The 20,946-nt window shown below is 37.9% G+C and overlaps 1 protein-coding gene across 2 annotated transcripts in view; it reads right to left on the bottom strand.

Moving 5' to 3' along the window:
• Nucleotides 1–1,188: 1,188 nt before the first annotated feature.
• The window catches only part of LOC127416195 (protein FAM102B-like), a 35,404-nt gene continuing 15,646 nt past the window's right edge, over nucleotides 1,189–20,946 (bottom strand). Inside the window, exons 2-11 of one of the 2 annotated variants that reach the window (XM_051655398.1) lie at nucleotides 20,596–20,716; nucleotides 20,461–20,490; nucleotides 18,771–18,887; nucleotides 18,404–18,450; nucleotides 16,017–16,120; nucleotides 11,295–11,390; nucleotides 3,516–3,720; nucleotides 3,202–3,338; nucleotides 2,404–2,473; nucleotides 1,189–1,910 (exon numbers count right to left, since the gene is read on the bottom strand). In XM_051655398.1, coding sequence (XP_051511358.1) covers nucleotides 1,868–1,910; nucleotides 2,404–2,473; nucleotides 3,202–3,338; nucleotides 3,516–3,720; nucleotides 11,295–11,390; nucleotides 16,017–16,120; nucleotides 18,404–18,450; nucleotides 18,771–18,887; nucleotides 20,461–20,490; nucleotides 20,596–20,716 — 970 coding nt within the window. In that variant the 3' untranslated portion in view covers nucleotides 1,189–1,867. The remainder of the gene's footprint in view (nucleotides 1,911–2,403; nucleotides 2,474–3,201; nucleotides 3,339–3,515; nucleotides 3,721–11,294; nucleotides 11,391–16,016; nucleotides 16,121–18,403; nucleotides 18,451–18,770; nucleotides 18,888–20,460; nucleotides 20,491–20,595; nucleotides 20,717–20,946) is intronic. The other variant, XM_051655399.1, reaches the window with a different exon arrangement.

Genomic DNA, 20,946 nt, shown 5'->3' with positions numbered 1-20,946 from the left:
AGATAAAGCCACCATGTTTTTTTACAACATGTAAAGTACCAGGACCAACTTAGAGACTATGTAAGAGTAACTAGGGAAGAAATATGGGGGAAAAGGGCTGAAGTCTCTAACAGTGGCACATATGAAACTATGGTCTAACAGTATCACTAAAGCTCAAATACATAAAAATAGACTTTAATTTTGGCAGTAGATAGATTAAAATGGTAAAAATCAAGTTCAAAAGAACAAAGAACACAATTCATATCACATAATTTTACTGTCTGTGGACTTGAATTAATGAAGCTGAAAGATCTAAATATCCTCTGAATAGCCTATCCTGATATTTGCACACATTTGAAGTGTGGTGCTTTAAAATTTGTGCAGTAACAATGAAGATAAAATTATAAACCTGAGATGTGCGGTTGAGTTTACTACTGAATCCAAGTTTCCCATCAGGGTTCTTTAGTGTTTGGATCTTGACGGCCTGGTGGAGATGTTTGGGATATGCGATAGCCAAGTCAACACATAAGGCTGGATGCTTCGGACACATTGAGTAGGTGTGACACCCATGCATTTTTACACCTAAACTTTTAAGTTAATTCTAGACAGTTATGATATAATCAAGTGCTACAAACAGACTGTACACACTCGATCAATCCTCACATGCACAACATCACAGAGGCAAGTGTATTTATATCTATAAAGCAGTGAATGGCTTCCGAGAAGATATGGACATACAGTCACATAGAACTAGATAAGCACTAAGTTATGATTTGATATCTTCTGATATGCCCTACAGCTGATCTTACAGAGAGATACTTCAGCACTGAATAATTAAGAGAGACATTAAAATAGCTTCATTTAAGTGATACATCAAGTACTACAAAAAGTTGTAGTGTTGTACTGTTATGGCAGATGAGTTTTTTTATATAGAGGCCTAGAAGAGCTACACACTTCTTGCTGACGTTATCTCGAGAGCCCTGTGCTAAACAGTTCAATTTCAAGCATTGTTGAAAAAGTTAAATGCTTCATTCGCTGCGTAGCTTAGCTTTAGAACAACTAGGCTGATTTTGTCCCTGCATGAAAGCTGGTACATTTACGTTATGTCATAAATGGTGATATTCACCTGCTTGGATCTGAAGTAGCAAATGGGTCAAGAAATCAAACTGCAAACGTACCACATATCTACATACAACAATGCATTTGGAACTCCCATGTAAAGAGTCCTTCAATTCAAAGTGCTTTTCAAATGGACAATTTTTTCAAGTCTGAAAACGGCTCCATCTGTCAAACGTATCACGACTTCTCAAACGCACACACAGTCAGACAAATTGCTGACAGTTATTAGCATAGCGCTGAATGGGTTAGGACAGTTTGATTTCCATTCGTATAGTAAAGCGATGACAGAATATTGGCTAAAGGAGTGTATACCAGCATAAAGAGGTCACCTTCATCTGCAGACAGAGTATACACCTCACACGTACACAGTGGTGCGAAAATGTATACTCCATCAAATACTACAGACAGATGCCTTACAATGGCTCACAAATATAAAATACAGAGATCTTATCACAAAACAGCACTAGGAAAGGTAATTAGGTAAAAAAAAATACTGTTACTGTTTGCAATGCAGATGCACCTCACAGTGAAACACAGACAGCAATAATGGCAGTCTCATACAGAGAAGCTGTCAGATTTATATGTAGCCAGCAGAGGGCACCGTTTCATCGAAAGGTTGAAATAGGTTCGTGACAACTGCTCATGATATGAGAGGAGACGAAAAGTCTTGTCTTTTCATCTCTTCGTCCCTCCTTCCTTCCCTCTCTCTCTCTCCTCCCACGAAACAGACTTTGGTTTTTGACACTTTTCCATCTGGCAGCTCCCAACCCTAGCGTTTGATCACCACCTGTTCATAGGCACCAGCTCCAACCCTGAAATGAGAAGAAATCAGCAATTACACACATCCTGGTCTATGGCTGCCCAGAAAATGCACTGGTTTCCTTTTTTATAGAGCATGCAGGGAATATCAGCTTATTGGCTGATATTGCTGTTATTTAAACTAATGATTGACTGATACGTTATTTAAGGGCCAATACTAGAAATCAAGGTGACCGATTGCATTTATACATGTATACAATTACACACTTTAGCTTTAATTTTAGCAAATGAGAAGTACACAAAAAAAAACAACACTTATTTTACATTATATTTACTCAATTCACAAAAAAATAAATAAAAATAAAATAAAAAAAAAATAGAAAATGTGCACTATCCAATGACAAAGCCGTTGGTTGATTTCGGAACTTACACTATGGGGAACAAAAAGTGTTAATCGGCCAATGTCGATAATTTCAATATGGCCAAATATCGTCTGATTAATCAGCCTGGCCAATATATAACGATATATCACATATTTAAAATCACCTGGCAGGAAGGTGGTGGCTACCAAGTGCTGTGCTTCCACCAGGACCAACAAACAAGCGCAGGCCTTCCTCTGAAACACACACACACTAAAATTAGATATTGCCTCCAATTCTTATGCAACAAGTCATGACTTCCCTGGGGAATGCAAAAACTAAACTGGTCCAATTCTAATGAGAACCTGTTGTCAGGTCATCTAATTATAATTCAAAACCTATTAGCACACATACATAGAGACGTGCTTTGGCACAGATACATTTCAATACATCAAACAGAGTTGCAGCTGCTACCAGTAAACATTGCTTCCAACAAAATATCCCCTATTTCTAGCTCTGGCCCTATTTTTAGTTATATACTCTGGTGTGCCCAGCAGGTTTCTACTGTGAAACTGCATGCAGTTGTCTGGAATCAATACAGTGTTCACTTAGGTTGCAAGGCTTAATGCACAGATCCAATCTTTTGACATATACATGGTTTTATGTCCCTCCTGTTTTATTACATTAATACCCCACAAAGACGCACTAGGATGACAACAGCACTATTTAGCATTTGTAGTTAGCTTTTTAGTAGTAAGCCTCTTTATGGCAAGCCTTATGAGTCAGAAAATATGATCTGTGCCAGAAGACAAAATCTGAATTGGTTGAGAGTGTAAATGCAGCCTTTGGGTAATGAGAACAAGACAGATTGTAAGAGAAGGACATTATAGTCAGATATATATGGAATACTGTATATGGAAAGGTAAGAATTTGCAACTCATGCAATGTCTTCTAATAAACCTGAAGAAGTTGTTGCAATTGTTACCTTCAGCGCTTGAGTCCAGCAGACTGTGGGTGAAATCCTGGCTCTGTAGGATCTTCTCCACTACGTCATCAGCATCCACACGTGTGGCATCCACCCTCTTTAGCTGAGACTCCATTGAGTCCTGCTTCACTGGATACCTTTGTGTATGCGAGGAAATAAATCTGATAAGCAGCTGACAAATTCTCTATTATGATCTAATTTAATAATGCTGCTTTCATTGCAAGCTCAGATCCCAAATGCATTGATCACTACATTCATTTCATTTATTGCATCTAAAGCTTGTTGAAGATAGAGCAGGCAGCAATCTGGCTGACCTGCTGGCTGCTCTGTCAGGGGTTGATGGGTGTTCAAACACAGCAGCGCAGACTCCCGTGGCTGTAGGGGGTGCTGTAGTTTGGTCTCTCTCCTCACTAGGCTCAGGGATGCTGGCAATGCCAGTAGAAGCACTGCCCACCGAAGTGTTTCTCCTGTGAGAGAACTCCGACAGACTGGAGGAACGTGAATGACTCGTACTATAGCCTGAGAAACAAGACACAAAGTTGTTTTCAAATTAATATGATTTTATTACAAATTGTATGTTGCAGCTAGGGGTGTAAATCGCAAGTTTTATCACGATACGCTCATATCGATTCTCTTTTGTTTGCCGATACCAAATGGCGTAACTACAGGGAGGGCAGGGTGGGCAGCCACCTTAGGGCCCTGGATGAGAGGTTTGCCCACAACGGCAAACCAAAAGGGAACAGAAAAAACGGCCACTGACCCGATGGGCAATGAAAAATGTGGGAATACTCAGCATCGATGACTTCCCATTGTTGGTTATTTGATCAATGGATCATTACACCCCTACTAGCAGCTTTCATAAAAAAAAAATAAAAAAAAACACAGCAAATCAAAGCAGCAACCCTGACTAGAAATATTCACTACTAAATCGGTTACAGGTTCCTCAAAATCGGGTCTACAGATAGGTAGCACCATTTGGTGGGTCTCTAAAGTATAGCACCCATCAATGGCGTTACACCGCTGTGCATTCAACAAGAATTAGTTTTCACACATAAACTAACTTAACGTATCTTTTGTATCTTTTAAGGCGTGGTTACATTTAACTTTGCATGGAAAAACTGCATGGCCAAAACAGTAATCTCAATGGGGAATCAGAGCGATATTGAATTTTGCACGATGGACTTCCAGTGGCATTTTAAGCTTAATATTTATATCCCAAAATAAAAATAATTTAATAAATTTGTGACCAATTAATATACACACACACACACACACACAAACACTCACCGGCCACTTTATTAGGTACACCTGTACATCTACATATACATGTGATTATCTAATCAGCCAATCATGTGGCAGCAGTGTAATGTATAAAATCATGCAGAAATGGGTCAGGAGCTTCAGTTAATGTTCACATCAAGCATCAGAATGGGGAAAAAAATTGATCTCAGTGATTTAGACCATGGCATGATTGTTGGTGCCAGACGGGCTGGTTCGAGTATTTCTGTAACTACTGATCTCCTGGGATTTTCATGCACAACAGTCTCTAGCGTGTAAAGAGAATGGTGCGATAAACAAAAAACGTCCAGCGAACGGCAGTTCTGTGGGCAAAAACGGCTTGTTAATGACAGAAGTCAGAGGAGGAGAAGTCAGTACCACTACTGTCAGCTAAGAACAGGAAACTCAGGCTACAGTGGGCACAGGCTCACCAAAACTGGACAGTAGATGATTGGAAAAATATCGCCTGGTCTGACAAATCTGGATTTCTGCTGAGCTACACAAATGGTAGGCCAAGTGGAACCCAGCGTGTCTTCTGCTGTTGTAGCCCATCCGCCTCAAGGTTCGACATGTTGTGCATTCTGAGATGCTATTCTGCTCACTACAATTGTACAGAGGGGTTATCTGAGTTACCGTAGCCTTTCTGTCAGCTTGAACCAGTTTGGCCATTCTCCTTTGACCTCTCACACCAACAAGGCATTTTCGTCCACAGAACTGCCACTCACTGGTTGTTTTTGCACCATTTTCTATACACTCTAGAGACTGTTGCGTGTGAAAATCCCAGGAGATCAGCAGTTACAGAAATACTCAAACAAGCCCATCTGGAACCAACAATCATGCCATGGTCTAAATCACTGAGATCACATTTTTCCCCCATTCTGATGGTTGATGTAAACATTAACTGAAGCACCTGACCCATATCTGAATGATTTTATACATTACACTGCTGCCACACGATTGGCTGATTAGGTAATCGCATGAATAAGTAGATGTACATGTGTACCTAATAAAGTGACCGGTGAGGAGATATATATATACAGGTGCATCTCAATAAATTAGAATGTCGTGGAAAAGTTCATTTATTTCAGTAATTCAACTCAAATTGTGAAACTCGTGTATTAAATAAATTCAATACACACAGACTGAAGTAGTTTAAGTCTTTGGTTCTTTTAATTGTGATGATTTTGGCTCACATTTAACAAAAACCCACCAATTCACTATCTCAAAAAATTAGAATATGGTGACATGCCAATCAGCTAATCAACTCAAAACACCTGCAAAGGTTTCCTGAGCCTTCAAAATGGTCTCTCAGTTTGGTTCACTAGGCTACACAATCTGCTGATCTGACAGTTGTCCAGAAGACAATCATTGACACCCTTCACAAGGAGGGTAAGCCACAAACATTCATTGCCAAAGAAGCTGGCTGTTCACAGAGTGCTGTATCCAAGCATGTTAACAGAAAGTTGAGTGGAAGGGAAAAGTGTGGAAGAAAAAGATGCACAACCAACCGAGAGAACCGCAGCCTTATGAGGATTGTCAAGCAAAATCGATTCAAGAATTTGGGTGAACTTCACAAGGAATGGACTGAGGCTGGGGTCAAGGCATCAAGAGCCACCACACACAGACGTGTCAAGGAATTTGGCTACAGTTGTCGTATTCCTCTTGTTAAGCCACTCCTGAACCACAGACAACGTCAGAGGCGTCTTACCTGGGCTAAGGAGAAGAAGAACTGGACTGTTGCCCAGTGGTCCAAAGTCCTCTTTTCAGATGAGAGCAACTTTTGTATTTCATTTGGAAACCAAGGTCCTAGAGTCTGGAGGAAGGGTGGAGAAGCTCATAACCCAAGTTGCTTGAAGTCCAGTGTTAAGTTTCCACAGTCTGTGATGATTTGGGGTGCAATGTCATCTGCTGGTTTTGGTCCATTGTGTTTTTTGAAAACCAAAGTCACTGCACCCGTTTACCAAGAAATTTTGGAGCACTTCATGCTTCCTTCTGCTGACCAGCTTTTTAAAGATGCTGATTTCATTTTCCAGCAGGATTTGGCACCTGCCCACACTGCCAAAAGCACCAAAAGTTGGTTAAATGACCATGGTGTTGGTGTGCTTGACTGGCCAGCAAACTCACCAGACCTGAACCCCATAGAGAATGAGGAAAATGAGAAACAAGAGACCAAAAAATGCAGATGAGCTGAAGGCCACTGTCAAAGAAACCTGGGCTTCCATACCACCTCCGCAGTGCCACAAACTGATCACCTCCATGCCACGCCGAATTGAGGCAGTAATTAAAGCAAAAGGAGCCCCTACCAAGTATTGAGTACATATACAGTAAATTAACATACTTTCCAGAAGGCCAACAATTCACTAAAAATGTTCTTTTTATTGGTCTTATGATGTATTCTAATTTTTTGAGATAGTGAATTGGTGGGTTTTTGTTAAATGTGAGCCAAAATCATCACAATTAAAAGAACCAAAGACTTAACTACTTCAGTCTGTGTGCATTGAATTTATTTAATACACGAGTTTCACAATTTGAGTTGAATTAATGAAATAAATGAACTTTTCCACGACATTCTAATTTATTGAGATGCACCTGTATATATATATATATATATATATATATATATATATATATATATATATATAACACACACACACACACGGCCAAAAGTTTGGAATAATGTAGAGATTTTGCTGTTTCAGAAGGAAATTGGCACTTTAATTCACCAAAGTGGCATTCAACTGATCATAAAGTATAGTCAGGACATTACTGATGTAAAAAAACAGCACCATCACTATTTGAAAAAAGTCATTTTTGATCAAATCTAGAAAGGCCCCATTTCCAGCAGCCATCACTCCAACAACTCCAACAGTAATCATGCTAAATTGCTAATTTGGTACTAGAAAATCACTTGCCATTATATCAAACACAGTTGAAAGCTATTTGGTTTGTTAAATGAAGCTTAACATTGTCTTTGTGTTTGTTTTTGAGATGCCACAATATGCAATAGACTGGCATGTCTTAAGGTCAATATTAGGTAAAAAATTGCAAAAAAGAAACAGTTTTCTCTAGAAACTCTTCAGTCAATTATTGTTTTGAGGAATGAAGGCTATACAATGCTTGAAAATGCCAAAAAAATGAAGATTTCATACAAAGGTGTACACTACAGTCTTCAAAGACAAAGAACAACTGGCTCTAACAAGGACAGAAAGAGATGTGGAAGGCCAGATGTACAACTAAACAAGAGGGCAAGTACATCAGAGTCTCTAGTTTGAGAAATAGACGCCTCACATGTCCTCAGCTGACAGCTTCATTGAATTCTACCCGCTCAACACCAGTTTTATGTACAGCAGTAAAGAGAAGACTCAGGGGTGCAGGCCTTATGGGAAGAATTGCAAAGAAAAAGCCACTTTTGAAACAGAAAAACAAAAAGAAAAGGTTAGAGTGGGCAAAGAAACAGACATTGGACAACAGATAATTGGAAAAGAGTGTTATGGATCTTAACCCCAGCTTTTGTGGAATCAGGTAGACTGTAAGGTGCGGGAGAACTGCCCGAAAAGACAGCCACGTCTATGGCAAGTGCTACAGGAAGCGTGAAATGTCACCTGAGTATCTGGACAAAATGATAGCTAGAATGTTAAAGATCTGCAAAGCTGTCATTGCTGCACATGGAGGATTTTTTGATGAGAACTCTTTGAAGTAGTTTAAGAAGGTGGCATAATAATAATAAAATATTAATAATAAATATTGTTATCATTGTTATAGTTTAATGATCATTACTGTTAAATGCAAAGAATTTTTTTTTATTACAGTTGAAGTCATAAGTTTACATACACCTTAACCAAATACATTTAAACTCAGTTTTTCACAATTCCTGACATTTAATCGTAGAAAACATTCCCTGTCTTAGGTCAGTTAGGATCACTACTTTATTTTAAAATGAGAAATGTCACAATAATAGTAGAGAGAATGATTTATTTCAGTTTTTATTTCTTTCATCACATTCCCAGTGGGTCAGAAGTTTACAAACACTTTGTTAGTATTTGGTAGCATTGCCTTTAAATTGTTTAACTTGGGTCAAACATTTTGGGTAGACTTCTACAAGCTTCTCACAATAAGTTGCTGGAATTTTGGCCCATTCCTCCAGACAGAACTGGTGTAACGGAGTCAGGTTTGTAGGCCTCCTTGCTCGCACACGCTTTTTCAATTCTGCTCACAAATTTTCTATCAGATTTAGGTCAGGGCTTTGTGATGGCCACTCCAATACCTTGACATTGTTGTCCTTAAGCCATTTTGCCACAACTTTGGAGGTATGCTTGGGGTCATTGTCCATTTTGAAGACCCATTTGCGATCAAGCTTTAACTTCTATTTGATGTCTTTAGATGTTGCTTCAATATATCCACATCAATATCCTTCCTCATAATGCCATCTATTTTGTGAAGTGCACCAGTCCCTCCTGCAGCAAAGCACCCCCACAACATGATGCAGCCACCCCCATGATTCACGGTTGGGATGGTGTTCTTCGGCTTGCAAGCCTCAGCCTTTTTCCTCCAAACATAACGATGGTCATTATGGCCATATTTTTCAATTTTTGTTTCATCAGACCAGAGGATATTTCTCCAAAAAGTAAGATCTTTGTACCCATGTGCACTTGCAAACTGTAGTCTGGCTTTTTTATGGCGGTTTTGGAGCAGTGGCTTCTTCCTTGCTGAGCAGCCTTTCAGGTTATGTGGATACAGAACTCATTTTACTGTGGATATAGATACTTGTCTACCTGTTTCCTCCAGCATCTTCACAAGGTCCTTTGCTGTTGTTCTGGGATTGATTTGCACTTTTTGCACCAAACTATGTTCATCTCTAGGAGACAGAATGCGTCTCCATCCTGAGCGGTACAATGGCTGCGTGGTCCCATGGTGTTTATACTTGCATACTATTGTTTGTACAGATAAACGTGGTACCTTCAGGCGTTTCGAAATTGCTCCCAAGGATGAACCAGACTTGTGAAGGTCCACCATTTTTTTCTGAGGTTTTGGCTGATTTCTTTTCATTTTACCATGATGTCAAGCAAAGAGGCACTGAGTTTGAAGGTAGGCATTAAAATACATCCACAGGTACACCTCCAATTGACTCCAATTAGCCTATCAGAAGCTAAAGGCTAATTGCCTAAAGGCTTGACATCATTTTCTGACATTTTCCAAGCTGCTTAAAGGCACAGTTAACTTAGTGTATGTAAACTTCTGACCCACTGGAATTGTGATATAGTCAATTAAAAGTGAAACATTCTGTCTGTAAACAATTGTTGGAAAGATTACTCATGTCATGCACAAAGTAGATGTCCAAAACGACTAACCCAAACTACAGTGTGCTAATATGAAATCTGTGGAGTGGTTAAAAAATTAGTTTTAATGACTTCAACCTAAGAGTATGTAAACTTCTGACTTCAACTGTAGTTTCTTATTGAACATTTAAATATACAAAATCTGTATCTGTAGTGATCATATAAAAAAAATATTGGTCAATCTGTAACACTTACTGAAGGAGACTCAACCAAACAAATCTGTTTTTATGAAGGACATAATAAAAACATTCATCTGCTCTAGAAATTCGCAGCCTACACTTTTTTTAAACCTTTAACAGATTAATCAATCACTGAGAAGGGAAGGGACATTTAACACTCCCACCCAAACATGCTATTCAAGTTGCTGTCAAGCTGGAGAGCTTCAGAAAGTGTACATGTCACAACAAAAGAAGGCCAAATATCCACCAACTTAATGAATTGCTTAGTGAAATAAAGACTGAGTGCTGTCTCCAGTAACTGTATGTGCTGAAGAAAGCAGTGTTATCAAACTAGGGACATCTAACCCAGATATTTATAATAGGACAGTATCTTTCTAAGGCTCTGTTCAGACAAACAACAAAAATGAATTTTTTTAGCACATCCAACTTAAATATGTTAAGTTTCTTGTAGTCTGAACACCAATAAATAAATACAAATAAGTAAATAAAATTATACTTTTCCAATCTGATCCAAACAATATTTATATGTGGCCTGAAATCATTAAATCATGATTAAAATCAGACTTTTTTTGAATGTCTTAGTCTGAATGGTCCGATTTCAAGTACTCATTTTGTCATTCAGAATATGACACGTAAGTAACATCATAAAAAGTGTGCAATAGTGTCGAGAGCTGTGTCGGAGTACAAACATTTTCACACACTCTTTTCTCAAAGGGAATTATGTGATATTTACTACATAGTGATTAGTGAATGAGTAAACGGATCAGCGATTTTGGACACATGTGCATGAATGCATAAAATGCCTCCTCCACTGATGTTCTCTCATATGGTTTGTGAGTTCAGCACTGTTGCGAGATGTCAGGATAAGACATGAGCAGAGCCACAATTTCCAGTTTTCCAGACTTCGATTCCACTGTCTGAACAAACGGAACACATTTAAAGATCAGATTTGAAAACCCCCAAAAATTTGAGTTAGAGTTAAGCACATAACAAAATATAATGTGTGCAAATGGATGTACAGTACACACTTACATATTCTCTCCATCATGCAGAATAGAGACACATGAGATGACACATAACAGCCTACATGCAATGTCATATGCAATGTAATTACAAAATCATTTCATCGTCTTGCAACAACATGGCATCATGTCGATTGACAGCATGACAATGTTAGAGCCAGACTAGCAGATAGTAACAATCAGGCATACATTCAGTTCGAAGTCGAGCAAGACATCTGGGTTACATCAAACCCAGATTAAGTGATCAGAGAGAATTCAGAGAGAAAAGGAAAGCCTACCTGACACTTTGGACTGCTGACTAGCGTAACTGGATGTTCGAGAGTGTCCACACATCCCCAGTTCATCAGGCAGAGAGCCACACTTCCCTGATGTCTCTGTGGACATAAGGGATTGAATAAATATAAATGTAACCTGCTCAATTGATTTACATGCCTACATGGGCTGCATTGCCAATCTTAACTGTTCTTTTCCCATTTCCAACCTTGTACATGTAGACTGTCTTCAATATGTTTGGTCTGATATCTCTGGCTCAAAACTATATCGACGGTTTTGTCCATTGAGTGTAGGTTTTGCTGGTGTATTATACTGTACTTGTGATTTCACTATTCAAATCAGGACTGTTTGGAGGTCAATTAAATATTTTTGGGATGAGTAAACAAAAAGAGGATTTTCATGTGTAGCAGTGAGCCTAAGGATGTTCAAAACTGCATATTTTTTAGATCGACTAGTCGTTGGGCTGTCTGAATAATGGCTAGTTGATATTAAGGATGCCTGGAATAATTAGGCTGTTTTAGAGTCACATTCATGATTTTTAGAGATGCTTTTCTGAGAGGGAACTTGTAATGCTAGTCAGTGGCAGGTGACATTAAAGAGGCATTCTCATTCTAGTATTCAATTATTTTACTGGACAGAAATTCTATGCTCCTGAATGCAAGATGCCTTATCAATATTTTTGGTGGAAGAGAAAGACTACAAATGTATATATACTGTACATTTCTCAGCCATTTTTTTAAAATATTTTTTTTTACTTTGAGTGCACTAGCATATTGATCACCTCAAAGCTAACAGACATGGATTAAAAGCAACAAAACTCAAATTAAAAGCCCTGTCGCTAACATTTTTAAGTTAAAAAAAAAAAAAAAGAGGAAAATAACCAGATAAACTTATTTAACTCTCTCTGAACAAAAGGCTCAACTAATTAATTAATCAATTGCCTCAGACAACAAGCTGCTTTTTGGCATCTTTCACACGCAATGTCTTGTCTTCCATTAATATTTAGGATAAAACGACCATTAACTTTAATATTTTTAAATTATCACAACTTTAAATCAATAAGTGGCACTGGGACCTGCTTGATATGCCCCTAATTACAGTATATTTTAGGAATTGTAAAGTTGTGGATGGAAGCACACCTGCTCTAGATAATGTGCAGTCAGTCTTACTGTTTCACAATGAGAGCAGAGAGGAGAGTGGCACATGGCTAAATTATACATTAAAGACTGATGCATTCACCAGCCTCTGGACAGAAAAGGCACGCAGCATGTAAAAGGGGAATGGAAGAGAGGATAAAAGAGAGTGGGGGAAGAGAGAGAGCACTCTTTCAAGCTCCCATTAGTATAGCAGCATCGAATGAAACACACAGTCCCATTAGTTTCTATCGGACTGATATGGATGCAGGATTAATGAGAATCTTCTCACAATGTTTGATTAGGACAAGCTGATTAGAGCAACTGTGCTGGAACCAATTTCCCGACATAAACTTCGATTGAACCAGATATTCCATCGCAGCATTGTAGAAATGACTTCATGAATTTCGTTACTGATAAAATCAAAATCAGAAACAAAATTGGAATTACGTATACATCTTCCACAGCACCCCAGAAGACTAAAATTATTCCCTATGAGCAACTTCAATCCTTTGCTGTTACTGGTCCAGAAGAGCTAGCAAAAATGATCAAAACATCAAAATCAACAACATGAATGTTAGATCCAATACCGACTAAACTCCTAAAAGAGGTGTTTCCTGTAATCGCAGAACCTCTTCTTAATATTATTAACTCCTCATTATCCTTAGCGCATGTCCCAAGAAACTTTAAATTGGCAGTTATCAAACTGCTTATCAAGAAACCACAGCTTGATCCAAGAGAATTGGCTATTTATAGACTGATTTCAAATCTCCCATTTATGTCGAAAATACTAGAAAAGGTAGCCCTCACAACTATGTTCATTTTTACAAAGAAATTGTAAAAATGAAGAATTTCAGTCAGGATTTAGGCTCCATCATAGTACAGAGACTGCATTTATCAGAGTTACAAATGACTTGCTCTTCTATTTTCTAGTGATTTTCTAGTGCTTTTAGATCTCAGTGAACATCGTGTCAGTCTGAGATTACATAATGAAACAGAAGCAATTGAGACAGCCTGAACAGATAGAAGAACTGTGGTGAATTCTCCAAGAAGCTTGGAACATCCTATCTGCCAACAACCAAGAAAAACTGTGTCCAGGTGTACCTAGGAGAATCGGTGCTGTTTTAAAGGCAAAGGTGGTCACACCAAATATTGATTTAGCTTTTTTATGTTTATGTCTAGACTTGGTATGATAGTTAAATGTATTTATAGTGATAAATGAAAACTATTTATGTCATTATTTTTGTAGACATCCTCACTATGCAACAGTTTTCACAAGTGCCTAAAACTTTTGCACAGTACTGTATATCAACTTGGTCTTAGGTCAATAAGGATCACTACTTTATTTTAAGAATGTGAAATGTCAGAATAATATGAATGAACATTACATTTATATAGCGCTTTTCTGACACTACACTCAAAGTGCTTACATCACATTTCCAGTAGGTCAGAAGTTTACATACACTTTGTTAGTATTTGGTAGCATTGCCTTTAAATTGTTTAACTTGGGTCAAACATTTTGGGTAGACTTCCACAAGCTTCTCACAATAAGTTGCTGGAATTTTGGCCCATTCCTCCAGACAGAACTGGTGTAACTGAGTCAGGTTTGTAGGCCTCCTTGCTCGCACATGCTTTTTCAGTTCTGCCCACAAATTTTCTATAGGATTGAGGTCAGGGCTTTGTGATGGCCACTCCAATACCTAGACTTTCTTATCCTCGAGCCATTTTGCCACAACTTTGGAGGTATGCTTGGGGTCATTGTCCATTTTGAAGACCCATTTGCGACCAAGCTTTAACTTCCTGGCTGATGTCTTGAGATGTTGCTTTAATATATCCACATAATTTTCCTTCCTCATGATACCATCTATTTTGTGAAGTGCACCAGTCCCTCCTTCAGCAAAGCACCCCACAACATGATGCTGCCACCCCCATGCTTCACGGTTGGAATGGTGTTCTTCGGCTTGCAAGCCTCACCCTTTATCCTCCAAACATAACGATGGTCATTATGGCCAAACAGTTAAATTTTTGTTTCATCAGACCAGAGGACATTTCTCCAAAAAGTAAGATCTTTGTACCCATGTGCACTTGCAAACTGTAGTCTGGCTTTTTTATGGCGGTTTTGGAGCAGTGGCTTCTTCCTTGCTGAGCAGCCTTTAAGGTTATGTCGATATAGGACTAGTTTTACTGTGGATATAGATACTTGTCTACCTGTTTCCTCCAGCATCTTCACAAGGTCTTTGCTGTTGTTCTGGGATTGATTTGCACTTTTCGCACCAAACTACGTTCATCTCTAGGAGACAGAATGCATCTCCTTCCTGAGTGGTATGATGGATGAGTTGTCACATGGTGTTTATACTTGCGTACTATTGTTTGTACAGATGAACATGGTACCTTCAGGCACTTGGAAATTGCTCCCAAGGATGAACCAGGTGGTTCAACCTTGTGGAGGTCCACAATTTTATTTCTGAGGTCTTGGCTGATTTCTTTTGATTTTTCCATGATGTCAAGCAAAGAGGCACTGAGTTTGAATGTAGGCCTTAAAATATGTCCACATCTACACCTCCAATTCAGTACACCTCCTATTAGAAGCTAATTGGCTAATTGCCTAAAGGCTTGACATCATTTTCTGGAATTTTCCAAGCTGCTTAAAGGCACAGTTAACTTAGTGCATGTAAACTTCTGACCCACTGGAATTGTGATATAGTAAACTAAAAGTGAAACAATCTGTCTGTAAACAATTGTTGGAAAAATTACTTGTGTCATGCACAAAGTAGATGTCCTAAACGACTTGCCCAAACTATAGTTTGCTAATATTATAACTGTGCAGTGGTTAAAAAATTAGTTTAAATGACTTCAACTTAAGTGTATGTAAACTTCGGATTTCAACTGTATATGCAGTAGAAAATGTTTAATTTGTCTTGTTTACATTATGAATTCATGAAGCTAATGCGCTAACATGATACATGCGGACATAATATGCGCTGGTTACACTCTGTTATTGTAATTTATTATGACACTAATACCATTGCCAAGATGAATGTATAAAATTGTTACTGTGCAGAAAAAAGATAAAACAATGATGATAGAGGCATATCTTACTTTAGACAGATGTGTGAATGGCTTTTGCTGCAGATGGCACATGAGTGAATGGGCACTTGAGTATTTGAGAAGTTTTGATTCCTTTAGAAGACTAAAAATTACATGAATTGGTCTTGGAAAATGTCTCTAAGCGAACGATCGTTCAGATGTAGGTACATTTGCACCAGCTCGCTAATAACTCTACACATCGATGTGTTCATGTTGACTGATTTTGACTCACTGTACAACGTAAACAAAATTAGTCATCGACCTCAAGGTAGGTGGAGCTCCAGGTCATACCTACCACTGACATGGACCAATGGCAGTAAGGTGTTTAGCAGCCGATAAGAATTTTTACTAAAAGTTCGCCCCAGCGAGCTGTTACGAACCACCTAAACGAATGCAAAAACACATTCTTTTTAGCCAGATTTTGTTCTAAATGACGTCACACCCATTCGTTCTTCGATTTCGTAGAAAGTATATCGAGGCCTTTTGGTTTGTGCACGAGATGTTTACCTGAGAGGCTCAGAAAAGGTTTCTGTGTGTCTCCTCCTTTCCTCTCTTCCAGCAGACTCTCAGAATCACCCTGAATGCCTATTACTGTGGCAGTGGATGGAGGCCTAGAGATACAGGAAGAATATTACATACGGATCCAGTACAGTGACAGAATAAAGATGGGGAGACAGACCACTTGTAAAACAAAAGAATGGGGGAAATCGTAATGCTCAATACAGCTACATGGAATGAAATCCTGGCTTCCAGTTAAAAGAGCAAATCACCTTTTTAATTATGTCTGTATACTCATATTATACTCATATTAGTATACACTGTATACTAATAAATGTTTTACTAGCATTAACTGGTGCATCCTGAAAAATACAGTTTTAGCATGATCTAAGTAAAAAAACAATTAAATATGACACCAATATTGTCAGATTTTATTGCTGGTTTGAAATACGTTATTGAAGTGTATTCTTAACAAATAGTTTTGAAGAGATTTTGGTCATTCCCCAAATCAAGTACATAGGCGCTGTACTTGTTTGCCTACTGCATATGTAGAACATAGCAGCCCAGGGGTTATATGGACTTATCTTAAAGGGATATTTCACCCAAAAATGACAATTCTCACATAATTTACTCACCCTCATGCCATCCCAGATGTGTGTGACTTCTTTCTTCTGCAAAACACAAATGAAGATTTTTAGAAGAATTTGTAAGCCCTGTTGGCGCTCACAGTGCAAAAGAATGGTGACTAGAACTTTGAAGGTCCAAAAATAAAATAAAGGAGGCATAAAAGTAATCCATAAGACCCCAGTGGTTAAATCCATGTCTTCTGAAGAAATATTATAGGTGTGGGTGAGAAACAGATTGATATTTAAGTCCTTTTTTACAATCAATCTCCACCTTTGACCAGCCCCATCCAGTAGGTGGCTGAATGTGAAAGTGAAAGTCACTTCAACACTACAACGTGGACGTGAAAGTGTAGATTTACAGTTAAAAAAAGGACTTAAATATTGATCTGTTTCTCGCCCACACCTATCATATTGCTTCAAAAGACATGGAAGACTTATGGATTACTTTTATGACTCCTTTGGACCTTTTTTGGACCTTCAAAGTTCTGGTCACCATTTACTTACATTGTGAGGACCAACAGAGATTAAACATTCTTTTAAAAGTCTTCATTTGTGTTTTGCAGAAGAAAGAAAGTCACACATCTGGGATGGCATGAGGGTGGAAAAATTATGAGAGAATTTTCATTTTTGGGTGAACTATCTGTTTAAAGAAATGTTCTGAGTTAAGCTCAATCGACAGCACTTGTAGAACAATATTGAAAAATTATTTTGGCTCATCCCCTCAGTAAGGCACTTACAATGGAAGTTAATAGCGCCAGTCCATAAACATTCAAATACACACTTTTTCAAAAGTATAACCACAACACAAAAACAATACGTGTTAACGTGATTTTAGTTTGATAAAATCACATTAAACACTTTGCTGTCATGACGACGCAAATCCGGTAAACGCCGTAATGCAAGTAAATCCCTAATTTTATCAAACTAAAATCACGTTAATATGTATAATGTTTATGTCTTCTTGCTATACTTTTGAAACAGAACATAATTTAATGTGTAGCAATCAACATTATGTCACTAATGCTGCTGATCAAGCTTAAATTGTGTTGAACCTAGATCATTCCTGTAAAGGATACTTTGACAGTGACCAACCGCAGAAGAGAGCTTTTACCTATGCCACAAAAAGAAAACAAGGAAGTGGATAAGTGAAAAAATAAGCAGCCTGAAGGGCAAGAGAGTAAGAGATGGAGGAGAGAGAGCTCTGAGGTTGACTGGTAATGCACAACAGGGCTAATGGAGACTGAAAAAAAAAAAAAGCCCATCATTTCCAAATGCGGAATTAAAGAACTGTACCATCTTAATCCACCTACTCACGGAGGTCCACAAACAGCACCCCCCGAAACCCAGAACACTATCCTCTCCTCCGTGCTCCAACCCACACAAATGTTTTAGCAGGTTTTTGCATTCATGCCCAGTGTGTGCTGCAGTGTGTGTACGTGTGCGTGTGTGTGGGTGGACACTGTTGGTTTCCTCTTCGACTCAGTATGCAAATTTGTGTTCAAAGCTCTGATTGCCCAGAGCTCTCACTCACAATCTTCCCCAAAACACACAGGCGCTTTCAGAGAAAATACTATACAAGCAGCCTCAAATCTCTGAGTGGCAAAGGTCACTGTGGGTGCTCAACTAAATCACATTTGAAAAAATTTAGATATGGTGGTGTAGAGGTAAAATAGCCCATTTAAAACCAAACTTTAATTTATCTCTCTCACTTCAATAGTGTCACCCATTGGATTATAATGCATTCAAAAAGCATTGAAAAGTAATACTCACGTTTTGAAACAAGGGTCCCCAGACATTAACTGTGTGCTAATAATCACCTGCAGGTAGAGACAAATGACAACATAAACATACGAAACACTGAATGTGTGTGATTTAAATGCCACATAATTTGAGGTTTAACTGTACAATACCCAAACGTGTCAAATTTTAATACTTGATGTGTTGTTAATACGTTTTATGTTTAGGATCACATTTATACTTTGCAAACATAAACATTTAGTTTTCTGTGATATTAAATGCTGTGTACTGAATTATGCTGCTGCAAATCCTGCATTCATTTTAAACCAGTTATTTTTGACAAGCCTGTCCTGACAAGATAAAAGGAAGATCCTGAAAGGAATCCTGAACATTTCTATACCTTAAGGATGGAGTTGTCTTGCCTAGTGTTCTTGGTGTCATAACCTTCCAGCAGACACCTGCGTGTGGTGCTACCTGACCCCGCAAACTCTGCCAGGTTGAGATCAGCAAACCCCAGCTGTACAGAGAACAAGAGCAATACATTGTCAGGGATGAAATCCAATTTAACTTTCACCGATAGCAAAACATAAGGTGTCACGAAAGGCACTGATGCTTCAAAGCCTCAAGCTGAACTAAATGGTTAATGCTTTTATGAACAGAAGTGCACCGGAAACATACTGTTTGAGCACATACACAAACAGAATTGGATACAAACACTATGTTCTCAAGAGAGATCTATTTTAAGCAGTTAATTTTGCCATTAATATTTTACAATCCTTTGCCTTGTCTACTTGATGAATTACCAATCCCCTAAATTTTCCATCTACGAAGAGTAAATGGGTAGTTGGCAAATAACATGGACATGAACAAAGATTTGAGGTTAAAATGGATATGGGAAGTTTTATATGTATAGTAGGTGCTGTGACTGGTCACAATTTCTTATAAGATTTTCACCTTTTAGCTTTTTTTGCAGTTTACTTAACCCTTATGTTGTTTTTCGGTCATTTTGACCTGGACTAATTATTTTTTCGAACTTTTTTTTTTTTTTTTTACTTAATCCAATTGGAATAAAATTTCTCAACTTTGTTTACATATAGTATCTGAAAACACAAAAAAATTTGACCATTTTCTTTTCAGAATTTCAAGATATACTTATCATATTACTGTATGTTGTGTTTGGGCTTGTTTGAATCGGGATAGTCTGCTGTAAGTTACAATTTGTAATTGTCAATGTTATATGTATGTTTCAGGAATTAATAAGGAAAAACATGACAAAAAGCCACTCCGGTTTATTACATTTATGTGTGTCAGTGGGAATTACTCACTGCAGTTTGGACTCATTACATTCTACTAATTGAGACCTTTCCAATGATATATAACACATGGCTATCTCATCTTCTTTGTGGTTTTACCAACTCTGAATGTAATTGTTGTGATATCAAATTTGAAAATTATGAGAACGAAACAGGTCTTATTTGTCAGCAAATTAAAAAGCATAATTTAAGAATTGGTAGGGTCAGCTATATGCATTGTAAAATCTAGATTCTAAGCTTTAAAATAACAAGATCAAGGCAAGTGGTTCTTAATTTATTATGTAATTATTATAATTATTTATTTTTTTCTGCAGGGTGTGCCCCCCACTGGCCCGGTATAACCAGTTCAATTATTCTTTATATCAATAAAAATATATATTTTTAAAAAATATGTTCAAAAAGGTCATAATTACTAAAAAAAAAGGTTGATAAAAAGATCTAATGCAAAATCTTGTAATAATATATGCAATATGAGAGATTTATAAACAATCTTAGTGGGCCGGTCATTTTTGACCAGGAACACAAAATGTGTTGGCACAAAACAAACACAACATGAAGGTTAAATGATACTGCCATGTGATTACTACAGAAAATATAAATATTTAATGTAGTCTCTCAATTCATATCAGGCCATAACTGCATGATTAAAAATTACAAAAGAATTGGCAAAATGCTGTTTAAAATAGGTTCATTAAGTATACCTTTTCACACTGCAAGACAATGCTGTGACTGCTCGAATACGGCTGGTAAAGTCAATGAAAGGGAAGAATAATTTACCTTTGCATAAGTCTTTCCACCTTTCAGTTCCTGTTAAAAAAACAATCAAATCATTTTCACTATTTTAACTCAAAACTTATTAATGGTTTTTATTGTAGACAAAAATGTGTGCACAGTACAGGAGTGTGTTTGTACCTTTCTGACTGAAACTCGACACACACAGGGGTCAAGGATTCCAGTTCCAGCATTAGCGCTCATTTTACAGGGGAAGGAGAATCTCTTTCTCCAGTGTACACAGTTTGCCTGAACCGTCTCCCTGTCAAACACACAAATACACACCATGTCATTACATTTAAAATGTTTATGCATATAGCAGACACTTTTACCCAAAGCCACTTAGAGTGCATCAGTTTGTGTGTTCCACGGGAATCGAATCCATGACCTTGGCATTTCTAGCACCCTGCTATACCAGTTAAGCTAATTTGAGGTGCCACTTAATAGAACACAGTCATAGAGTCAGTTTCACCCAAACAGTATGAACCCTGT

Source organism: Myxocyprinus asiaticus, chromosome 25 (assembly GCF_019703515.2).
Source record: "Myxocyprinus asiaticus isolate MX2 ecotype Aquarium Trade chromosome 25, UBuf_Myxa_2, whole genome shotgun sequence".
In the NCBI taxonomy this organism is placed as follows: Eukaryota; Metazoa; Chordata; class Actinopteri; order Cypriniformes; family Catostomidae; genus Myxocyprinus; species Myxocyprinus asiaticus.
Note: the sequence above shows the minus strand (reverse complement) of the source record. Positions and strands in the feature narration are given on the sequence as shown.